Below are 18,900 nucleotides of genomic sequence, written 5' to 3'. Positions count from 1 at the left end.
GCAGTAGGACTAATTCTTCAATCCTATTTCTTCTTGCTTCCTTAGCTATCTCTGCATTCATACCTTTTCGCGCTAAGTATGGAGGCTGTTAAGGCGTTCGAAGTTTATACTTTCCCTGTGGAGGGAATACTGAACAAGTTGGCTTTACTTGCTGCTCAAGAATTCAGTCTTTTCTGGGGATTCAGAAAAGAACTAGCAAAGTTTCGTCAATCAATACGTGCGATTCAAGAGTTCTTGGGCGATGTCACAAGCCAACCACAGCAGGATCGGGGCATGGCAGTCAGAGACTGGTTGAAGAAACTTGAAGAGGTGGCTCGTGACGCTGACAATGTCTTCGACGAAATCAATTATGACGATGTCCGGAGCAAAGTAGAATTTCAAAACCAAGTCAAGAAAAAGGTACTCAACTTCCTTTCACGCTCAAATCCTATCTTATTTCGTCAACAAATGGCACACAAAATAAAGAACATCAATGCAACTCTATCGGATCTCAAGAGCGAGGCATCTTTCATTGGGTTAGTTGCAAGAAGAATAGATTCTACATTATCCCCACAAGGCATGGGGAACAGAGAAACCGTCTCAAGCTTTGATCATGATGAAAAGATCTTTGGTAGGGACGAGATTGTGTCTGGTATAATCGCAACCTTGATTGACTCCAACAATCGGGAAAAATACCTTTCGGTTATGGTGATTGTGGGAATGGCGGGACTCGGAAAGACAACTTTGGCTAAAGCAATATACAATGACAATCGTTACATTGACAAACATTTTGAAACCAAAATTTGGGTGTGTGTATCTACCACTTTCGACGTTAATTCAATTTTGAGACGGATTTTGGAATTACTTAACTCAACAAATACTGGACTAACAAGTCAGGAGGCATTGCTTCAAAACCTCCAAAAAGAGTTGATGGGGAAGAGATATATTCTCGTACTAGATGATGTGTGGAATGAAGATGATATGTTATGGAGCAGTTTGATGAGTTGTTTGTCAAAACTCAATTCTGCTCATGGAAGTGTCATGATTGTTACTACTCGCAGTGCCAAAGTTGCATCAATCGCAGAAACACTTCCGAGGTGTGACTTGGTGAATTTATCAGTAGAGGATTGTTGGTCCATATTAAAAGGTGAAGCTTTTCCATACGGATGTGCTCCTTTAGCTTCAATTCATGAGAGAATTGGAAGGGCAATTGCTGAAAAGTGTGCTGGTGTACCATTGGTGGCAAAGGTATGCACTAATATATTATATCTTTTACTATTTGTTTGTTATTAGTAACACCATATTTGGATGAGAAAATTTAAGCTTACTAGGAAATTCCAAAATGAATGAGATAGAAATGACGATTTTTTTTTTTTTAATTTGTGAATTTTTTTGTTTGATTAACTTAAAAGTACAACGAAATCTAAACGCTCTCTCCAAAATATACTTCTATTCTACTGCATTGTTAGTGAAACAATTTGCTCCCATTGTTTATTGCTTTTAATACTTTTGTTCTTAAAGAAAAATGTATCCAAACGCTCCCTCCAAAATATACTACCATTGTACTGCATTGTTACTAGCTATAAGAAAGTTAGTTAGAAGTTCTATTACACAAATGGAGTGGAAAATAAGGTCAAGGTTGATATATGGTCAAACTTCAGCTAAACTATTGATTTCTTTACTGTTGTATATGTTAACACTTCAACTTGTTGCATGGGCGGTATATATGTTTATAAAAATATATATAGAAATTTTAACTTATGCACCAACAGGTTTTGGGAAGCTTGATGCGATCTAAAAATAGTGCAGATGAATGGTTAATAATTCAAGAAAGTAAAATATGGGAATTACCTGAAGGAGAGGATAGAATCATGTCAGTTTTGAAGTTGAGTTTTGATAGTTTGAAATCACCATATTTGAAACAATGTTTTGCGTGTTGCTCAATGCTGGAAAAAGATTTTGAAATTGAAAGAGATGATTTAATTCAACTCTGGATGGCTCAAGGATTGCTCCACTCTCATGCTAATCTAGAGATGGAGGATATTGGTAATGAATATTTTAATAGTCTGTTGGAAAACTCATTTTTCCAAGATGTTATAAAGGACGACTGTGACTCTATCATCAAATGCAAGATGCATGATCTTGTGCATGATCTCGCAGAACTAGTGTCGAAATATGATGGGGAAGATAAACTTAAAATTCGAAGCAAGACAGAGATGTCGTCTCTAATACTAGGGCTGGGCAAACGGGGCCTGGACCCGCGGGTAGGGGCGGGTCCAAGCGATTCGGGGCGGGTATGGGGCGGGTACTGTTTTTAAAATTCTGAAACGGGGCGGGGCGGGTCGGGTCCATGTCATTTGCGGGGCGGGACGGGTCCTAATGGCTGAGAAAACGGGTCCCCGACCCGAACCGTTTCCACCTTCCAAAAATCCGTTGATTGAATCTGATCCGTTGATTATCTAATCACTCTGTCTCTGCCTGCCAGACTCCCACACCACACCCGCAGACAGTCGACTGACTCGACTCGACAACACCCCACTCCCCAAATCTCCTCTCCTCTCTCGTCTCAAACCTCGCTCGATCGTCTCAGAGTCAGACCTCACTCCCCAAATCTCCTCTCCTCTCTCGTCTCAGACCCCTACTGAGTACTGACTCGACTCCCTGAGACTCATAGTGAGTCAGTGACTGTCGACATCACCATCGCAGGATTGTCTCCTGAGTCCTGACTCTCCTTCAATCCTCCCAATCGCGAGTTCCGACCACCACCACACGGTCGACACCAACCTCGCCGTCGAGAACACTACCATCATCCTGCAAATTCCTAGGTAATTTATGAATTAGGGTTTCTGATTTGGGAATTTAGGGTTTTTGGGGCTATGATTGCATAAGCTTTTCGATTGATTATATTATGGACTGCTGCGATTTGATTACTAGCAGAAACTTGTTTATTGGTTTTGAATTTTATGGATCTGCTTATAGATTGTAGATTTTAAGTTGTTTGGTTAAATTTGCAGAAATTTAAGTTGTTTGTAGATGTTAAGTTGTTTGGTGGTTAAATACTTTGGTATTTAAATTTGCAGAAAATTTTCGAATTGTTACAATTTTTGAACTAAAATTGGTAATTGAATTTGAAGCTGCAATCTTAATGCATGCAAGCTGCAATCTTAATGCATGTAAGCTAAAATTGTTAATAGCTTCTTCTGGGTTTAAACTTTAAAGAGGTTGTTTTAGACATTTAATTTATGGGTTTTGTTGCTTTGTTTGTTAAGCATGAAGCTCAGAAGCTCTATTCCCAGAGTCTCTCTTTTAAGTTTTTCCTATTTCAATTTTTTTCTGTAGATTTGTTCGAATCTAGGTATCTATGGGTTTCATTAATATATTGGTTTTGGTTCTGTAATTTACTATAAAGAATATGATTTGGTTCATTAATATAGTTGGGTGCGAATCACATTTGGTTTTCTCATATATAAAGAATATGATTGTCACTTGCAGGCTCTATACGTTGTTGAAGAAGATTCTGAGTTCGATATTTTGTTGTGCATGTACGGTCCGAAACCAACAAGATTTTCAGTTTTGTGAAGGTCGGCTTTCTTGTGCATGTACATTTACTAACTGACTAATTATTTACTCTTAAATGTTATGCTAAGCAAGCATGCATTAGTTTCCTAAGCACCTTTGACTAGATCTCTATCTATTTTATACATTATTTTTTAAAACCTTGGTAACTACATTTGAAACAAAACAATCACCTTTAATGCTGTAAAATTATGTCCACTTCTTACGATATGAAATAGGAACTTCAAAATAATTATAAGCGACAAAGCAAGGGGCAATAATGGTTGGATGGTGCCAAATTAGTGTAACTGGGAGAAGGTGGCAGTGGGTCAAAGCATGATAATCTGACCACTTAGCTTAAAACACACATAATTTATTTATTTTACCCATTAAATCAGAACCTCAAAATGTAAAAGGGATGTTTTACCGACCTTCTTAGTTGGACATTCCCATCTTACTTTTTTCGTTTTGCATTCTTATCCTACAATACTGCACGATGATTAGAACATTCTACTTTCTACTTCGTCCCAAACTTTGCTGCATTAAGGACACTTCTGAATTCTGATTGCATTTTCAGATTTTCTTGCATTGTTGCATTTCCAAGAATATTATATGTATTTTCTTGATTGTTTGGGAATTGGTTTCAGATTCCGGAGCCACTTATTACTGAGAAAGTTTGGAAATTGAAAGATTTTGAATCATATCCTGCTTGCTTACTGGTGAGTTCTTGGTTTGGATGCATGTGGTGCAATGCATGGTTGTCATCTAGTATTTAAAAATGTATCATATTTTCTGATTTAATGGGATTAGAAGTTAGGACCTGTATGCAATGCAAGAATGAGAACCGAGGCCTTCTGCCTGCATATATATATATATATATATATAATATAATACATATACATATACATCTCACACACACACACACACAATAAGTACTTGGCCAATATTGCAGAAAACAGTTTCTTTAGCCTATGGAAAAGAGCATAGTTTCTTGAAACATTTTGGTAAAATGTCATGAATGGTGAGTGCATGAATGGTGAGTGCATCCATCAATGCCTCCCCCAAACCCCTCATCCTCTAGAAAAAGAAAAGCACCACCTATTCCAAAGACAAAGCAACCAACTATAATAGCTTCACTAGAGAGATCTTCTTCTGAGAGATCTTGGGTTTGGGATCATGTCACTAAGTGTACCGTCTCGGAAATACAAGAAGTAGAAAAGGATGGAAAGAAAGAGAAGGTGGAGGTACAAGTATTGAAGGCTAAGTGTAACCATTGTAACGCCCTTTTTGCATGTGATATTAGTGGGGGTGGAACTAGTACTTACATTAAACATATCAATAAACATTGCAAGTCATATAAACCAACTGATGAGTTGCAAAGCCAAAAGGTTCTAGGTAGTTCTGGACCTTCTGGGGATGTCAAAAACATGCTTGTTGCTAAAGGGTGGAGCCAAGAAGAAAGTGTGGAAGGTATTATTGAGTTTATTGTGATGGAGGAGGTACCTTTTAGTATTGTGGAGAGTGAAGGGTTTAGGCGGATGATGTGCAAAGTCCAGCCTAGATTGCATGTTCCATCTCGGAGAAGTATCGTAAGGGAGTTATTCAGTATGTATGATAGCATGAAAGATCAGTTAAAAAAGGAGATACACAATCATAGAGTGAGCTTGACTACCGATACATGGACAAGTGTGCAAAATTTGAACTACATGGTGCTAACTGCTCATTTTGTGGATGATGATTGGAATATGCACAAAAGGATTCTAAACTTTTGTTTGATTTCAAGTCATGAAGGCAAAGAAATAGGGAAGATGATTGAGCAATGTTTGGTTGAGTGGGGGATTGAAAAGGTAATGTGCATTTCAGTTGACAATGCATCGGCTAATAAGGTGGCAATTGAGTATGTTGTTCGTAAAATGCAGAAATGGCCTAATAGTAAAGTGATTATGAATGGCAAGTTTATGCATGTGAGGTGCTTAGCTCATATTATCAACTTGGTAGTGAAACATGGGTTGAAAAGATTAGAGACAAGTGTGGATGCTCTTAGAAATGCCGTGCGGTTTGTGAGATCAAGTCCCCGAAGGTTAAGTTATTTCAAGAAATGTGTGGAGAATGAGAAGTTGGATAGTAGGGGTCTAGTTGTTATGGATGTGCCTACTAGGTGGAATAGCACATACATGATGCTAGAATCTTGCTTGAAGTTTAAAAAAGCATTTGAAAGGATGATCGAAGATGATGAAGCCAATATATACACCACCTATTTCAGTGAAAAGGTGTTTAGTGATGAAGGAGAAGAAGTGGCGGGTAAAGGGAGGATTGGACCACCTAAGGAGGAAGATTGGGATAGTGCAGAAGTGTTTGTGAAATTTTTAAAGGTCTTCTATCTTGTAACTTTGAAAGTTAGTGCAACTAAGTATCCCACATCTAACACAGCTATTCATGATGTCATTGCTGTGGAAAACGAGATAGAAAAACTTTTTTTGCCTGAATATATGCAAACTGGAAGACCTGCAGAGTTGGTGCTACGTGATATGGCATTCAACATGAGAGCCAAATATCGAAAGTATTTTGGTTCAATTGAGTCCCTTAATCAAATATTTGTAATTGCCCTTGTCTTAGACCCAAGGTTCAAATTGAGGCACTACATGCACTTGTGTAGAAAGCAATTACAACTTCTTGAAGAAGAGATTGAACAAAAAAGTAATCAAGTGAAGACATTGTTGAAGACAATGTGTGATGAATATGCTAGTCAAGCTTTCGATTCACAAACACAACAAAAGGGTAGAGAAGATTTAGTTCTTGACACTTCTTCAAGGGTAAAACAATCTTCTAATGTGCCAACAGAAAATCCAATGATATTTAGTCAAATCATGGATGATTGGGAAAAGGAACTAGAAGACACCGAGGATATTGCGCTTGCACATGAGGTGGATAGGTATCTCCTTGACACTGTAGAGAAAGTATCACATGGTTCACAATTTGATGTTTTGAAATGGTGGAAGTTGAAAGGGAGGAGCACATATCCCACACTTGCTTTGATAGCGAAAGATGTCTTGCCAATTCAAGTGTCAACAGTTGCCAGTGAGAGTGCATTTAGTGGAGGAAAGAGAGTAATTGACCCTTGTAGATCATGTCTCCTTCCTCAAACAGTGGAGTCATTGATGTGCCTTCAAAATTGGATAAGAAGTGAACCAATTGGCAGCATTGAGTATGAAGCAAGTCCCGCGGAGCTTGAATTTTATCAAGAGTGTGAAGAAGGTAATTATCTTGTTTTTTATAGTTTGGTTTATAACTTTATATTAATTGGTTTACAATTAACAGTTGTTCTTTGTTGTAGAATATAAAAGAAAAAGAGCAAATACTATATCTACAAGTTCAACAATCTCATCAAGTGTTCCTGAAATTGAAACAACTCAAACGAATAAAGGAAAAGGAATTGCGGTAATATTTTAAACTCAAATGAATAAACTTTAAATTTTAATAATTCAATTTGAATGAGGATAGATAATATGATGTTGGACGTTAAAAATGTCATGTTTATATTCTATTTTTGTTTACAGATTCAATGAAGATTGTTGTTGGAACTTGGGCGTTGGAACTTGGATTTTCGGATATTTTGTATGTTGATTTAATTTTTAGATGTTGGAAGATGTAATATTATTATTTGGAATGTATTGTTAATCTATGAACTTGGATGTTGGACTTTGTATTTAGATTGGATGTTGGACTTTGTATTTAGTTCTGTACAATTTTTTTTTTCTTTCAAACAACCAAAAAAAAAAAAAAAAAAAAAAAAAAAAAAAAAAAAAAGACCCGGTGGACCCGGCCCGAACCGGCCCGTTTCAACCGGGCCGGGTAATGTCCGGTTCTTATATTTAAAATGTAATCCCCGGCCCGGCCCGGCCCGTTCCCTTTGAACTTAGGTCCGGTCCGGTCCCTTCAAAATTGGGCCCGGCCCGGCCCGTGCCCAGCCCTATCTAATACCAATAAGTTTAGGAAAAAATGCTGAGAAAGTGTCCTCTCTATTTTCACAGAGTGGAATCCCCGGCAACATCTTGTCAAGATTTAAGGGTTTACGTGTGTTAAAATTGTCCAAAACTTATGGTTCGGAGTTGCCCGGTTCAATTGGCGATCTAAGACACCTGAGATATCTAGACATTTCCAATACACCTATCCGAGCACTTCCCAGGTCTGTTGGGAAGCTCTATAACCTACAGACGTTGAGAATGTGTGATACAAAACATCTTCGAATATTTCCAAGGGAGCTGGAAAATTTGATAAACTTGAGACATGTTTATTTCGACAAATATAAGGAAGTCATTCCATTTGGGATTAGAAGCTTCACTCAACTGCAGAGACTACCTTCCTTTACTCTGGATAGGGCTAGAACTCGTGGAATTGATGAGCTAGGTGGCTTAAACCAATTGAAAGGAAATCTAACACTTACATGTTTGGAATATGTGAGGGACAAAGAGGAAGCAAAAAAATCAAATTTAGTGGGGAAAGCAAACATACGAGGGTTGACATTTGAATGGGGGAATTGTAGCAGGGGAAGAAATGAACACGACAATGATGTACTGGAAGGTCTCCAACTGCACCCCAAGTTAGAAATCTTAAGGATTGAGAACTTCATGGGTTTAAAATTTGCGTCATGGATGATAAGTGGTCTGTTGCCCCAAAATTTGCAAGAGATTTTGTTGTATGATTGCAGAGAATGTGAACAAGTCCCAACACTCGGTCATTTGCCACATCTTAGACATGTTGTGTTCCACAGCATGCATAACCTTAAATGTGTGGGAGCCGAGTTTTATGGTTATAACTATGTTAGTAGTGGAGCTACAACGACGACAAGGAATGAGACGGTGAGGAGGGTGACTCTGTTTCCAGCATTGAAAACCTTGCAAATGATTGATTGTCCAGTTCTAGTTGAATGGAATGAAGCAGTTGTTGCGATGCCAACGAATGAGAAAGTGGAGCTAGTAGTGTTTCCCTGCCTTGAGAAGTTGACTCTCGTGTCTTGCATGGAACTGCGAACTGCTCCAGGACACTTTCCATCTCTCCAAAAGTTGAATGTGTATAACGTTGACGACTTCATGGCAATAGAAAATTTAAGCAGTCAAGTGACCGCTCTCACTTCCCTTAGATTAGAATATCTCCAGGAGGTTACTTCTCTGCCAGTAGGGATATTGGAAAAGAACCAGAAGTTGCTAATAAGGGGTTGCCCTAATCTAACATCCATTCCAATTTCACGGTCACCGTCCCTGGTTGAATACCATTCATCTCTGCAGCAGTTGAGCATAGTTGATTGTCCAAAGCTAAGATGCATTTCAATACACAGTCTGACCTCCCTCCGCAAATTGGCTATTGAAAGATGTTCTCTTGAGTCAACGAATCTTCAGAGTGGACTGGAGGAGTTGTCCTTATACGGCTGCACATCCCTCCGTGAACTGAGAATCGAAGAATGCAATGGATTCACAAGTATACTGAGCGGGCTACAATCTTGTACTTCTCTTCGCTCTTTCTTTATCTCCAACTGTCAAAGTCTGAAACGTTTAGGGCGACAACACCCCGTCTCTCTTGAGCACCTGGTTATATCTGGTTGCCCTAATCTGCGGGCTATTCCAAGTTTAGACAACCTCACATCCCTGCGTTATTTGGAGATTGAAAAATGTGATGCATTAACAAGTCTGCCTAGCGGACTATCATCATGCACATCTCTTAGCCATTTTTCGGTCGAGTTTTGCGACAAATTAAAATCTATGGCAGATCAAGATGTATCTAGCTTGCAGTCTCTTTCATGTTTAGTAATATAAGAGTGTTTGAAATTACAATATTTGCCGAGGGGCCTACATTCTCTGCATGGTTTGAAAGAGATGACAATCGGTAAGTTCTGGAAGCTGGACTCTTTTCCTGATTTTAAGGTTCCATCGTCACAAATCCAAAGCTTGACGATCTCAGGGTGGCCTAAGCTCAAGTCTCTACCTGATCAAATTCAACACTTCACTACTTTAACGTCTTTGGAGATAAGATCATTTGGCGGAGTGGAGTCTTTGCCGGAGTGGTTGGGTGACCTTACATCTCTTACCCGACTGCGTATTAAGAGGTGCAAGAATCTCATGTATTTTCCTACAATGGAAGCTATGCAACGGATCGCCAAGCTACATGTGCTAGAGATTGATGCATGTCCCCATCTAAAGGAAGCATGCGCTGAGGAGAGCGGCCGTGAATGGCCTAAGATTTCCCACATCCCACATAAACGATGTAAGTCAAAATATTCATTGGTTGTTCATCTCCCTTCTCTCGCTTTTCTGTTCTTCTGTACTCACCACACATATTCTTTTGATTAGTTCACTGACGTGAAGACCCTCCGGCATTGTTAAATGATGTTTCGACTGAGTTGGAATCTTGAAAGTGATGATTTGATTCATACGGAGAGGCCTCAATGAACTAGAGCAGTTGATGCTTTTCATCTTTCAAGAGAAGTGCCTTGTTGGGTAGTCCAGAAGTTGTTCAAAATTGAAACACAAGGTAAGCGTTTCAAATCACCACTGCCCTCTCTCTGGTCAGATTAAACTAGGCTTTCAAAGCCTCTGCCAACCGCTTTCCGTATATGTACGTAGTAGTTCAAATGTTATTCTAGGTTTTCTCATTTCAATAGATATAACATGTCACTCCAAATCAAGTTCTAATCACTTCAATTTTTGCTCAATTCGGGTTTCTCTTGGTGAAGCAGGCAATGGCGTTATCCAAGATATTCTGCATTTTGGGATGTCTTGCCGTAGCTTTCGCTAAGGTTTTCAAAGCCTCTTCTTTGATCAATTTATATATATCAAGTAGGCTATATTCTCTTCGGTTTTTCATTTCTCTGCATCTGGTAAACTTTCTTCTTGTTCCGCAGTACACAGTTGTTGGTTCAATAATGACAATCGAAGGAGTGGTTAAACGTGTAAGTTTCGCAATTACCTATTGCCTGTCGGCCTAGTGCAGATGCTTGACTTATATTATCTAAAACTTTTTTCATTCTTTTCATGTTGATATCTTGAAACAGAGAATATGGCTATCTGAAATATTTTGTTTTGTGTGTTTTGTTTTACTAAATATTTTTGTCAATCAATTGTTGTGTTTCAAAGATAAGCAAGATGGTGTCTCTATGAATAGTACTAGCGGTTTGATTGGTTTCCTAATAGTTTGGTCCAATGGCGTATGATTGATTTGCAGGTGGGATATTCCTCACCATCTCGGTCAGGGGTCATGAATGATTTGGGCCTCACTGTAGCTCAGGTTTGCATAGTTTCTCTTTCACAAATATATATCGAGCATGTATGGGTGGATGTGTGTGGATGTATCTTATGGTCGCTGTCCATTTCGCAGTGCTCGGTTTTGGTTCAATATTGACAATCGGAGCAATGATAGGAGCAATAGTGAGTGGGAGAATAGCAGATTACTTTGGTAGAAGAGGAGTAAGTTTCTTCCTTTACATTTTTTAAAATTTCAAGAAATGTTCTAATATTTGGTGAGCAGGCAATGGCGTCTTCCGAGATATTCTGCATTTTGGGATGGCTTGCCATACCTTTTTCTAAGGTTTTGCATCCTTTCTCTCTTTTCTTGTTCTTTATATTTGAAAGAGTCAAATTATTATTGGTTTTGGCTCATGTTTTGAACTTTCGTTCTTCTGAAAGGTTGCATGGTGGGCAGAAATTGGAAGACTGTTGGTCGGATGTGGAATGATGATTCTTTCTTATGTGGTAACTTTTTTGAGGATTTCAATTGCATGCAGTTCGTATAAGATTTTTATTAAAGTTTCGCCTAAAAGTGTGTATATTTCGATAACAAACAGGTGCCTATATACATAGCAGAATAACATTGAAAAATCTGCGGGGAGGATTTACAACAGTCCATCAGGTAAAGCTCAAAAGTTTGGAAACTATTAGACGCCCATTGCTTATTCTCCCGCTCACAATTTACCACTGATTTGACAGTTGATATGTTGTGGTGTGTCGGGGCTTTTCTGAACTGGCGAGCTTTGGCTCCTCTTGGTAGCTGTCAGTTCCTCTATGTTGTGATGTATAATTACTACAAAAAGGTACATTGCAGTGAAACCGAAAAAAAAAACTGGGACAAACATAATATGGAGTATTTGACAGCTGTTTCTTTCGTCTAAATTTCAGGAACCGTTCCTTATGTTATACAGATTTTAGGTCTTCTTTTCGTCCCAGAGTCTCCTAGATTGTTGTGAGTCATGATTTCCATTGTATCTTACGGTTTTCACAATAATGTTTGTCCTTTGGTAAACAGATGTATCATTTTATTTTGAGACGATATGAAAAAATTAATGAGCCTTTGGCATGCTCCACTTGCGAGAACATTTTTAGGCAAAATTTGGTAAAAGGAAAGAGTGAAGCCTCTCTTCAGCACCTTAGGAGGGGAGAATGCCTATACTTCAAGAAATCGCTGAGTAAGTTTTGAGTTACAATTCTCTTTTGTTTCTTATTAACAAGAAACAACGTATATTTCGAGTAGTCCTATCTATGTTGTCAAGACAAAAAAGGACTGATGTATGTTTGCTTTCTCTTGTAGGGTTATACAGAAACTCTGCAGCGGCTTTCTGAAGTGAGATTTTTAACGTATTTCAAAGGAGATACGTTCCCTCGTTGTGAGTTCTTAAGTCAACCCCCTTTGTGACATCCTTTATGTTTTTATCGATCTTTTACAATTCTTAATGGCAATAGGTAGGAGTAGGGCTTATGACACAGCAACAATTCGGATTGTTCATTGTAATTATACATTGTCTAAGTGCAGTTCCATTTTTGGTTTCCGATTGTTCATTGTAATTGTAATTGGCCTTCTGCAGATTCCAATGAGTCAACGACGGCATTGGGAGTAATTTTGATGGACAAATCTGGACGAAGTCCTCTTCTTCTGGTAGAACTAAAAAGATCGAGAATTCTGGTCTAAGAAGTGATGGGATTAAATGCGAATTGAGTGATGAAATCTGAGAAATGGAATTTTTACAGGTTCCTTCAGCGGGAACATGCTTACGTTGCCTCCTCGTGGGGTTGTCATTTGTGTTGCAGGTTCCCTCTGGAGCCAAAATCTACCCCTCTTTCAATTTCTTATTGCGATTTTTAATTGTTTCTTGAGAGAATGAAGTCTATCATGTGTAGAACCTTCAACAATGGAAGCAGATTACTCCCATTTTGGCACTTGTAGGCGTTTTGGTAAGTCCGACTTAACTTGAATCCCAAAACTTGGTTTTCTTTCTGATATATGCCAATAGACTCGAAGTATACATTGCTCAACCTATTTGAAACCTACAATCAGGTATTTACCGGATCGTTCTCATTGGGAATGGGAGGACTTCCTTGGGTTATAGTGTCAGAGGTAGGTTACACTTAACAAGCATGACGTCCACAATATCGACAGAAATATTTGAAATTCAAGTTCAGTCACTGCAGGTATTTGTTATACTCTGAATTTCTAACTAATTTAGCCTAATTTTGATTTCAGATATTTCCCATAAACATGAAGGGATCAGCCGGAAGCCTAGTAACATTGGTTACCCGGTTAGGTTCTTGGATCAACTCATACGTCCTAATTGATTGGAACTCCGCAGGTAATGCCACAAAATTAACGGTTCCTATTTCTGTTTGGATTTGAGTAAGACTCACTCTTACACATTTGATCTTATTTTTCTCTTTCAGGGAACTTTCTTCTTGTTTTCAAGCTTATCTGCTGTAACCATTTTTGTCAAAGCTGGCACCAGAGAAGAAATTCGAACATCAATGAATCGGTTTTCAGCAAATAGATAAAAGGTGCGCCTGCACTGTGATATTGTCATCCATTTTCAGATGGCGTCTTATCGATGATTGATTGCACATTGCAGCATTGCAGAATGAAGCGTGTTCTGAATGTCAGCAAAACTTGCAATTCAAGGTTTCATTGTAGCTCTTGTCACATCCCGACCCGGGCCCCCACCACATCCCGGGCTCGACTCCGCCGTAGCACGATATTGTCCGCTTTGGGCCCTAACCACACCTTCATGGTTTTGTTTCTAGGAACTTACACGAGAACTTCCTAGTGGGTCACCCATCGTGGACTTGCTCTCACGCGATCTCGTTTAACTTCAGAGTTCCGATAGAATCCGAAGCCAGTGAGCTCCCAAAAGGCCTCATGCTAATTGGAGTTGGGACTGTACATATAAGGCATAGAGGATCTACTCCCCTAGATGATGTGGGATCTCACAGCTCTGATCCTGAGAAAAATACTAATTACCACACAACTTCATTTTCTTTGTTGTAAACCTGTTGGTGATCAGCACCTTAGAACAATGGAGTATATGTTCGTTGGTCCATTGTTATGGATCAAACGCTGCATGTATCACATGATGGTGAAGCATCTCTTAAATGTTTGATGTTGGATTTCTAACTCCTAATGATTAGCATTAATTTGTATTCATCAGTAGTCAAGATTGGAGTAAGTGACTTGAGGAAGAGTTGGATTGAGGAGACCTAGTTGGATTTATGTTGAATTGTTCATTAAGCTAAATGGAAGTGGAACATAAATGTTTTTCGTTACTTCAAGTTAGAGAGAAATGACCTACAAAATCATCACTAATTGAGTTTAATGCATAGTGCACAACTCTTGAAAGATAAGTAACTAACAATTGCCAAGATTTCGAGGTTGGGTCAGCAGTCACTGCTAATCACATTGATATTATTTCAAATTAACCACTTGCATAACTATGCATTTGTTGGGTTGTTAGAAGTGAAACCATTCAATATAAGTTGTAATTTATTCTTTCAAGCTTCCGATGTGGAATTCCATTCTTCAACAGCCAGCAATGAACTAAATTTTTGGTCATATTAGGTAACTGGCTAACAAATGGTTGCATAAATCAGGTCATTGTGTTTCTTATGGCCTTGAAATTAGGCCACTGTTGGTGTCCCTGAAACTATCCGTCTCTCAAAACACAATCCACATGATTTACGTACATCACTATTCTGAGGTAAGCAACCTAAACTCCAATGTCCTCATTTCCTATAAAGCATCGCCTTTTATCAGCTCCAACAGAAAGCAAATTAATATAACCGAACTCCCTTCTTCTTTCTCTCCATGGCTGAGGTACAACATTCTTCCGAGCAACCATGCACACCGCCTTCCCCTCCCATGATTGTCAAGCACAGCTCGAACTAACCTGTCCACCAAACCCTAGCGAGTGCGGTCAATCTCGCTAACCTTTTACCAACTGGCACAGTGCTAGCATTTCACACCCTCAACCCTACTTTCTCCAACAATGGTTCTTGCCAACTTTTCAATAAGTACCTCACAACATGTCTCATTACATTTTGTGCTCTCCCATGTTTCTTATCTTCGTTTACTGATAGCTTCATGGACAACGACCGAAAAATCTACTATGGAATCTCTACGTTCAAAGGCATGTACATTTTCAACTGCAGTAACGCCGAGGACATGGATAGGGACTTGAAGAAGTACAAAATAAAGTTCATAGATTTTGTTCACGCCCTTTTGTCACTATTTGGGTTCTTGGTCTTTGCTCTTAGCAACTCCGATGTCCAAAGCTGCTTCTTTCCTGAAGTAGGAATAAGTGAACGGACAATGAATTTGCCACTCAGAGCTGGGATTTTGTCGAGCTCCACTTTAATGGAATGAGGGATCTTGTATGGGTTTTATGGTGGAACCTCAACTTTCTTCATGGTTTCAGAGCAGATTGTCTCACGTGTGAAGCCAAACGGCCACACGTGCTCCACGTCACCTATGGTATCAGAGCAGGTTGTCTTACATGAGATTTTGATAATGAATTTCACATTAATGGAATTAGGGACCTTGCATGAGTTTATAAGTAAGTTGGGCAATTTCCTATATTGTCGATTAATTTTATGGTGAAACCTCAACTTTCTTTAATGTTTACTCATTAATAGCATCTCAAACTGACTTGTCAAAGTGAACATAAAATGACAAAGATAGCATCTCAAACCAACTTTCTATGTAATGATGGTCTTCCTTACCCCCTCTTAGGTCCTAATCTGGTAGTGTGAGGAGTGATGCTTTTAGCATTAGATGCGGTGTTGTGGAATCATATACCTCCTTGCACTACTCGATCTGTTTGCCTATTTTGGCTGCTTGCTTTAGTGTAGGTCTTCTATGTATCAATTTGGCATCTTTGCCTAGATAATAAAGTATCTTGTTAATGACGAAGTGGAGCGCCAAAGCAGTCATCCGACCCAAAACCCACTGATGGTCTAAATTACTACAAATTAAGTACAAATTCTTTCACCTAGGATTTTCCAAGGATTCATTAAAATTAATTTTCACAATGAATTGCATATAATATTTTACAAGTTTCTCTTTCTTATCTTGTGATTTGTTTAGTTAAATTCGATGAAATTCGTCCAAACATAAGGAAACAACAGTGACTATGTTTATTGTTACATGAACAATATAGATTCAAGCGGTTGGTAGTCGAGACAAAAATCAAAAGTACAAGAAATCTTCAAGAAAAGGTAACATTCCATTTCAGCATAGCTAGTAACAACCTAGCCAAAGCATCATCTCCAAAACAAAACAAAAATAAAATAGTAAACATAATCATTCAATTAGTAAAACCAGCAATGGTGGCATGAGGCTCAAGAGCCTTAGCAGCTGGACTGCCCTCCACATCAGGGTTAGGCTCCACATGCTTCCCAAGAAGCTCTTCAGGTAAATTCTTTATACCCTTGAGATAGAATGTGTAGAAAATTTTAAAAGGGTACACAAGCTGCTGCAACTTCACTTGACCATACACACCTTCGAAAATTCCAGACCCTCCTGTCATTGCCAAATACGAATCCTCATAAGTTAAATAAGCTCCCTGCACAGAAATGTGACCATAGTCTCCAAAGTTGAAGCTGTAGATACCCTCGTATCCATCTCCACTATTGATCTTCTCCGGATAGTGTTGGATCAATAGGGTTATCCCCGTTGTGATTCCAATGCGTTTTTGCAAGTCCCCGGTGTACAATTTATTCGTGAAAGAGACAACATCGCCAAGGCTGTGAACTTCTTTCCCGCTCAATCTTAGGTAGGCCGGGCTGCCACGGTCTAGCTCATTGAGCTCGTACACATGAAGACTAGTGGAACTTCGGAGGCAGGTCTTTGATTAGTGTCGGCTGATGGGCTCGCTTGGCTTTTGCAAGTGAACGAGAATGTTTTTGGCACAGAGAAGTCGTTCAAATGTGAGTAGGAAGTGCAGAGTTTTATATCAAGTGGGTTTTGAAGCTTCAATGACTTAGAATAATTGGTAGGTGAATGATGAGCACAGGAGCCCAGCTTAGGGTTTGCAAGTTTCACAGAGGGAACGAAAGTGAGGGAAGAGGTTAAAGAAGCCATTGATTCTAGTTAAGTTATTTTCCTCTTCTTTTCTTAGCAACTGAAAATTTCGTGGAAAACGCATAGAAGAGATTGTGTTTATATAGGATTTGACAGATAGGTTTATTTTCATGTGAATTCAATTAGATGAAGGTGGAAGGGTAGGAGAGTGTGAACGACTGACTCATTGGATTTCCCAGATAAATGAATGAATTGCTTTCAATGCGTTATTGATTTCAATGCAAGAAATGTATCGAGTTCATTGTTTTTCAACTACTAAAATAAATGGATTAATAAGTATACTAATTATCTGATGAAAATTATTGACTAATGGTTTACTAACTAATGGTCTATATACTGGATGTATACAAATTTAAAAATTTAAACTTATTCAACATGTTAAATAAGGTGTTGAGTATTACCACCATTTGAGGGTGGTGAACAAATTGCAACTAAGCATCTCCAATGGAACTCTCTATTTAGGAACTTCCACCACCACTTTTGAGTATTCATTACTGATCAAATTAGGCCATCTTGGTTATTGAAGCCTTACCATTATGTTATTATATAATTCTAGCATGTGCTTGCTTATATTATCTCATGTAGGTTTAAGTTGTAGAGCCATATGAGAATGGGTAATGCTAGGGAGATTAAATTGCATATAAAGTTTTGTAAACTAAATAATATGAAAATTGATGATTGGATTTTAATCGTTGATAAACGTGCTTATTTCTATTGATGACAAATCATTTAATTTACAAATTTAATCTACAAAATTAGTCTCCCTAGCATTACCCTATGAGAATATGTGAGAATGGTATATAAGATCAACGGTGATCAGGTCGGCTAGACCCTCTTTCTAATTGATCGAGCTATAACGAGCCTAGACTACCTTAAATGGGCTAACCCATTGCACACTTTGGCAATACATGTGTATTGTTCCACTCCTAATAAAATCGAGGGATTTTGTGATAAAACCCAATACTTAGCAATATTGGTTAAATTATGACAATATTAGTGTTGTTAGGAGTGTACCAATGATCCGTATCTTTGAATATCTGACATATTTGTTATAGACTGTTTGTTATTAGACTGAACCAGTATATATACTAGGGTTGGGCATTTAAAAAATTAAAAACCGAGTAAATCGCTCGAACTACACCGCGAGGGAATTTCCATATTCTCTCCCAAAACAATTTGTTAATTGAAAATTGTTTTCTTTCTACAGAAGGTGGTAGTGAAATTGGATTTATATAACGACAGAAAAAAGAAAAAGGTCTTGAAAGCAATCTCCATGAAAAATCTAATCAAATGACCGAGGAATAGAATTGGCTAGAATAATGGTATTGATATTAGTCTACTAACTTTATATAGAGAGTTCCCTATAAACAAGCAAATGATCCTGCAATTCTACTATACAAGAAAGGAAGGAAATATATACATATTAATTACTAATTACACGCCTGTTCTAGGCCCTTTATGATAGGGATCCTGATTGCTTTCTAACACTCCCCCTCAAGTTTGAGAGTGGATGTCAAGAACTCCCAACTTGCGAATCATGACTGAAAATGAGTCCTTACCCAAAGGCTTCGTGAAAACTTCTGCTAGTTGCTGCAAGGAGGTGACATACTTGGTAGTGATCGATCCATCTTTTATTTTGTCTCTAATGAAATGACAATCTATTGCAATGTGTCACGTTCACTCATGAAAGATCGGATTCGCAGCTATGTGTAGTGCAGCTTTATTGTCACAATGAAGTAATGAGGTTTCCAGATGTGGTAACTGCAGGTCAAGCAACAAACTCCACAGCCAGGTGAGCTCGCATCATGCTCCTGTCATCGCCCTATATTCAGCTTCTGCCGAAAAGAGTGAGACAGTTTTTTGGTCTCTTCGTTCTCCATGAAATCAAGGAATTTCCAAGAAATACACAATATCCAGTAGACCTTCGAGTGATGGGACAACCCGCCCAGTCAAAGTCACAAAAAACACTCAACTTCAATGTAT

The 18,900-nt window shown here is 38.6% G+C and overlaps 1 protein-coding gene, 1 long non-coding RNA gene and 2 pseudogenes across 2 annotated transcripts; 3 read left to right on the top strand and 1 right to left on the bottom strand.

Moving 5' to 3' along the window:
• Positions 1 to 447: 447 nt before the first annotated feature.
• Positions 448 to 2,297, top strand: LOC103928338 (putative disease resistance protein RGA3). The gene is made up of 2 exons (XM_018642816.2): positions 448 to 1,227; positions 1,752 to 2,297. Exons 1-2 carry the CDS (start codon positions 448 to 450, stop codon positions 2,295 to 2,297), a joined length of 1,326 nt encoding a protein of 441 aa, XP_018498332.2.
• A 423-nt stretch (positions 2,298 to 2,720) lies between these two features.
• LOC125472007 lies at positions 2,721 to 4,391 on the top strand. Its single transcript, XR_007254031.1, has 3 exons — positions 2,721 to 2,804; positions 4,182 to 4,253; positions 4,345 to 4,391. It is a non-coding gene; the product is annotated as an uncharacterized LOC125472007 (long non-coding RNA).
• Positions 4,392 to 10,755: 6,364 nt separating this feature from the next.
• LOC108865635 lies at positions 10,756 to 13,565 on the top strand (annotated as a pseudogene).
• Positions 13,566 to 16,141: 2,576 nt separating this feature from the next.
• Positions 16,142 to 16,936, bottom strand: LOC103928361 (annotated as a pseudogene).
• Positions 16,937 to 18,900: the final 1,964 nt, after the last annotated feature.

The sequence above is a fragment of a genome, unplaced genomic scaffold, assembly GCF_019419815.1.
Source record: "Pyrus x bretschneideri cultivar Hongxiangsu unplaced genomic scaffold, Pyrus_bretschneideri_v1 Contig11, whole genome shotgun sequence".
NCBI lineage: Eukaryota > Viridiplantae > Streptophyta > Magnoliopsida > Rosales > Rosaceae > Pyrus > Pyrus x bretschneideri.
The sequence above is the reverse complement of the archived record's forward strand: the minus strand, read 5'-3'. Positions and strand labels throughout refer to the sequence as shown.

Coding starts and splice junctions, on each gene's coding strand:
- LOC103928338 (XM_018642816.2), top strand. CDS start 448: ATGGCACACAAAATAAAGAACATCAATGCAACTCTATCGGATCTCAAG. Junction 1,228..1,751: donor GTGTACCATTGGTGGCAAAG/GTATGCACTAAT, acceptor ATGCACCAACAG/GTTTTGGGAAGCTTGATGCG.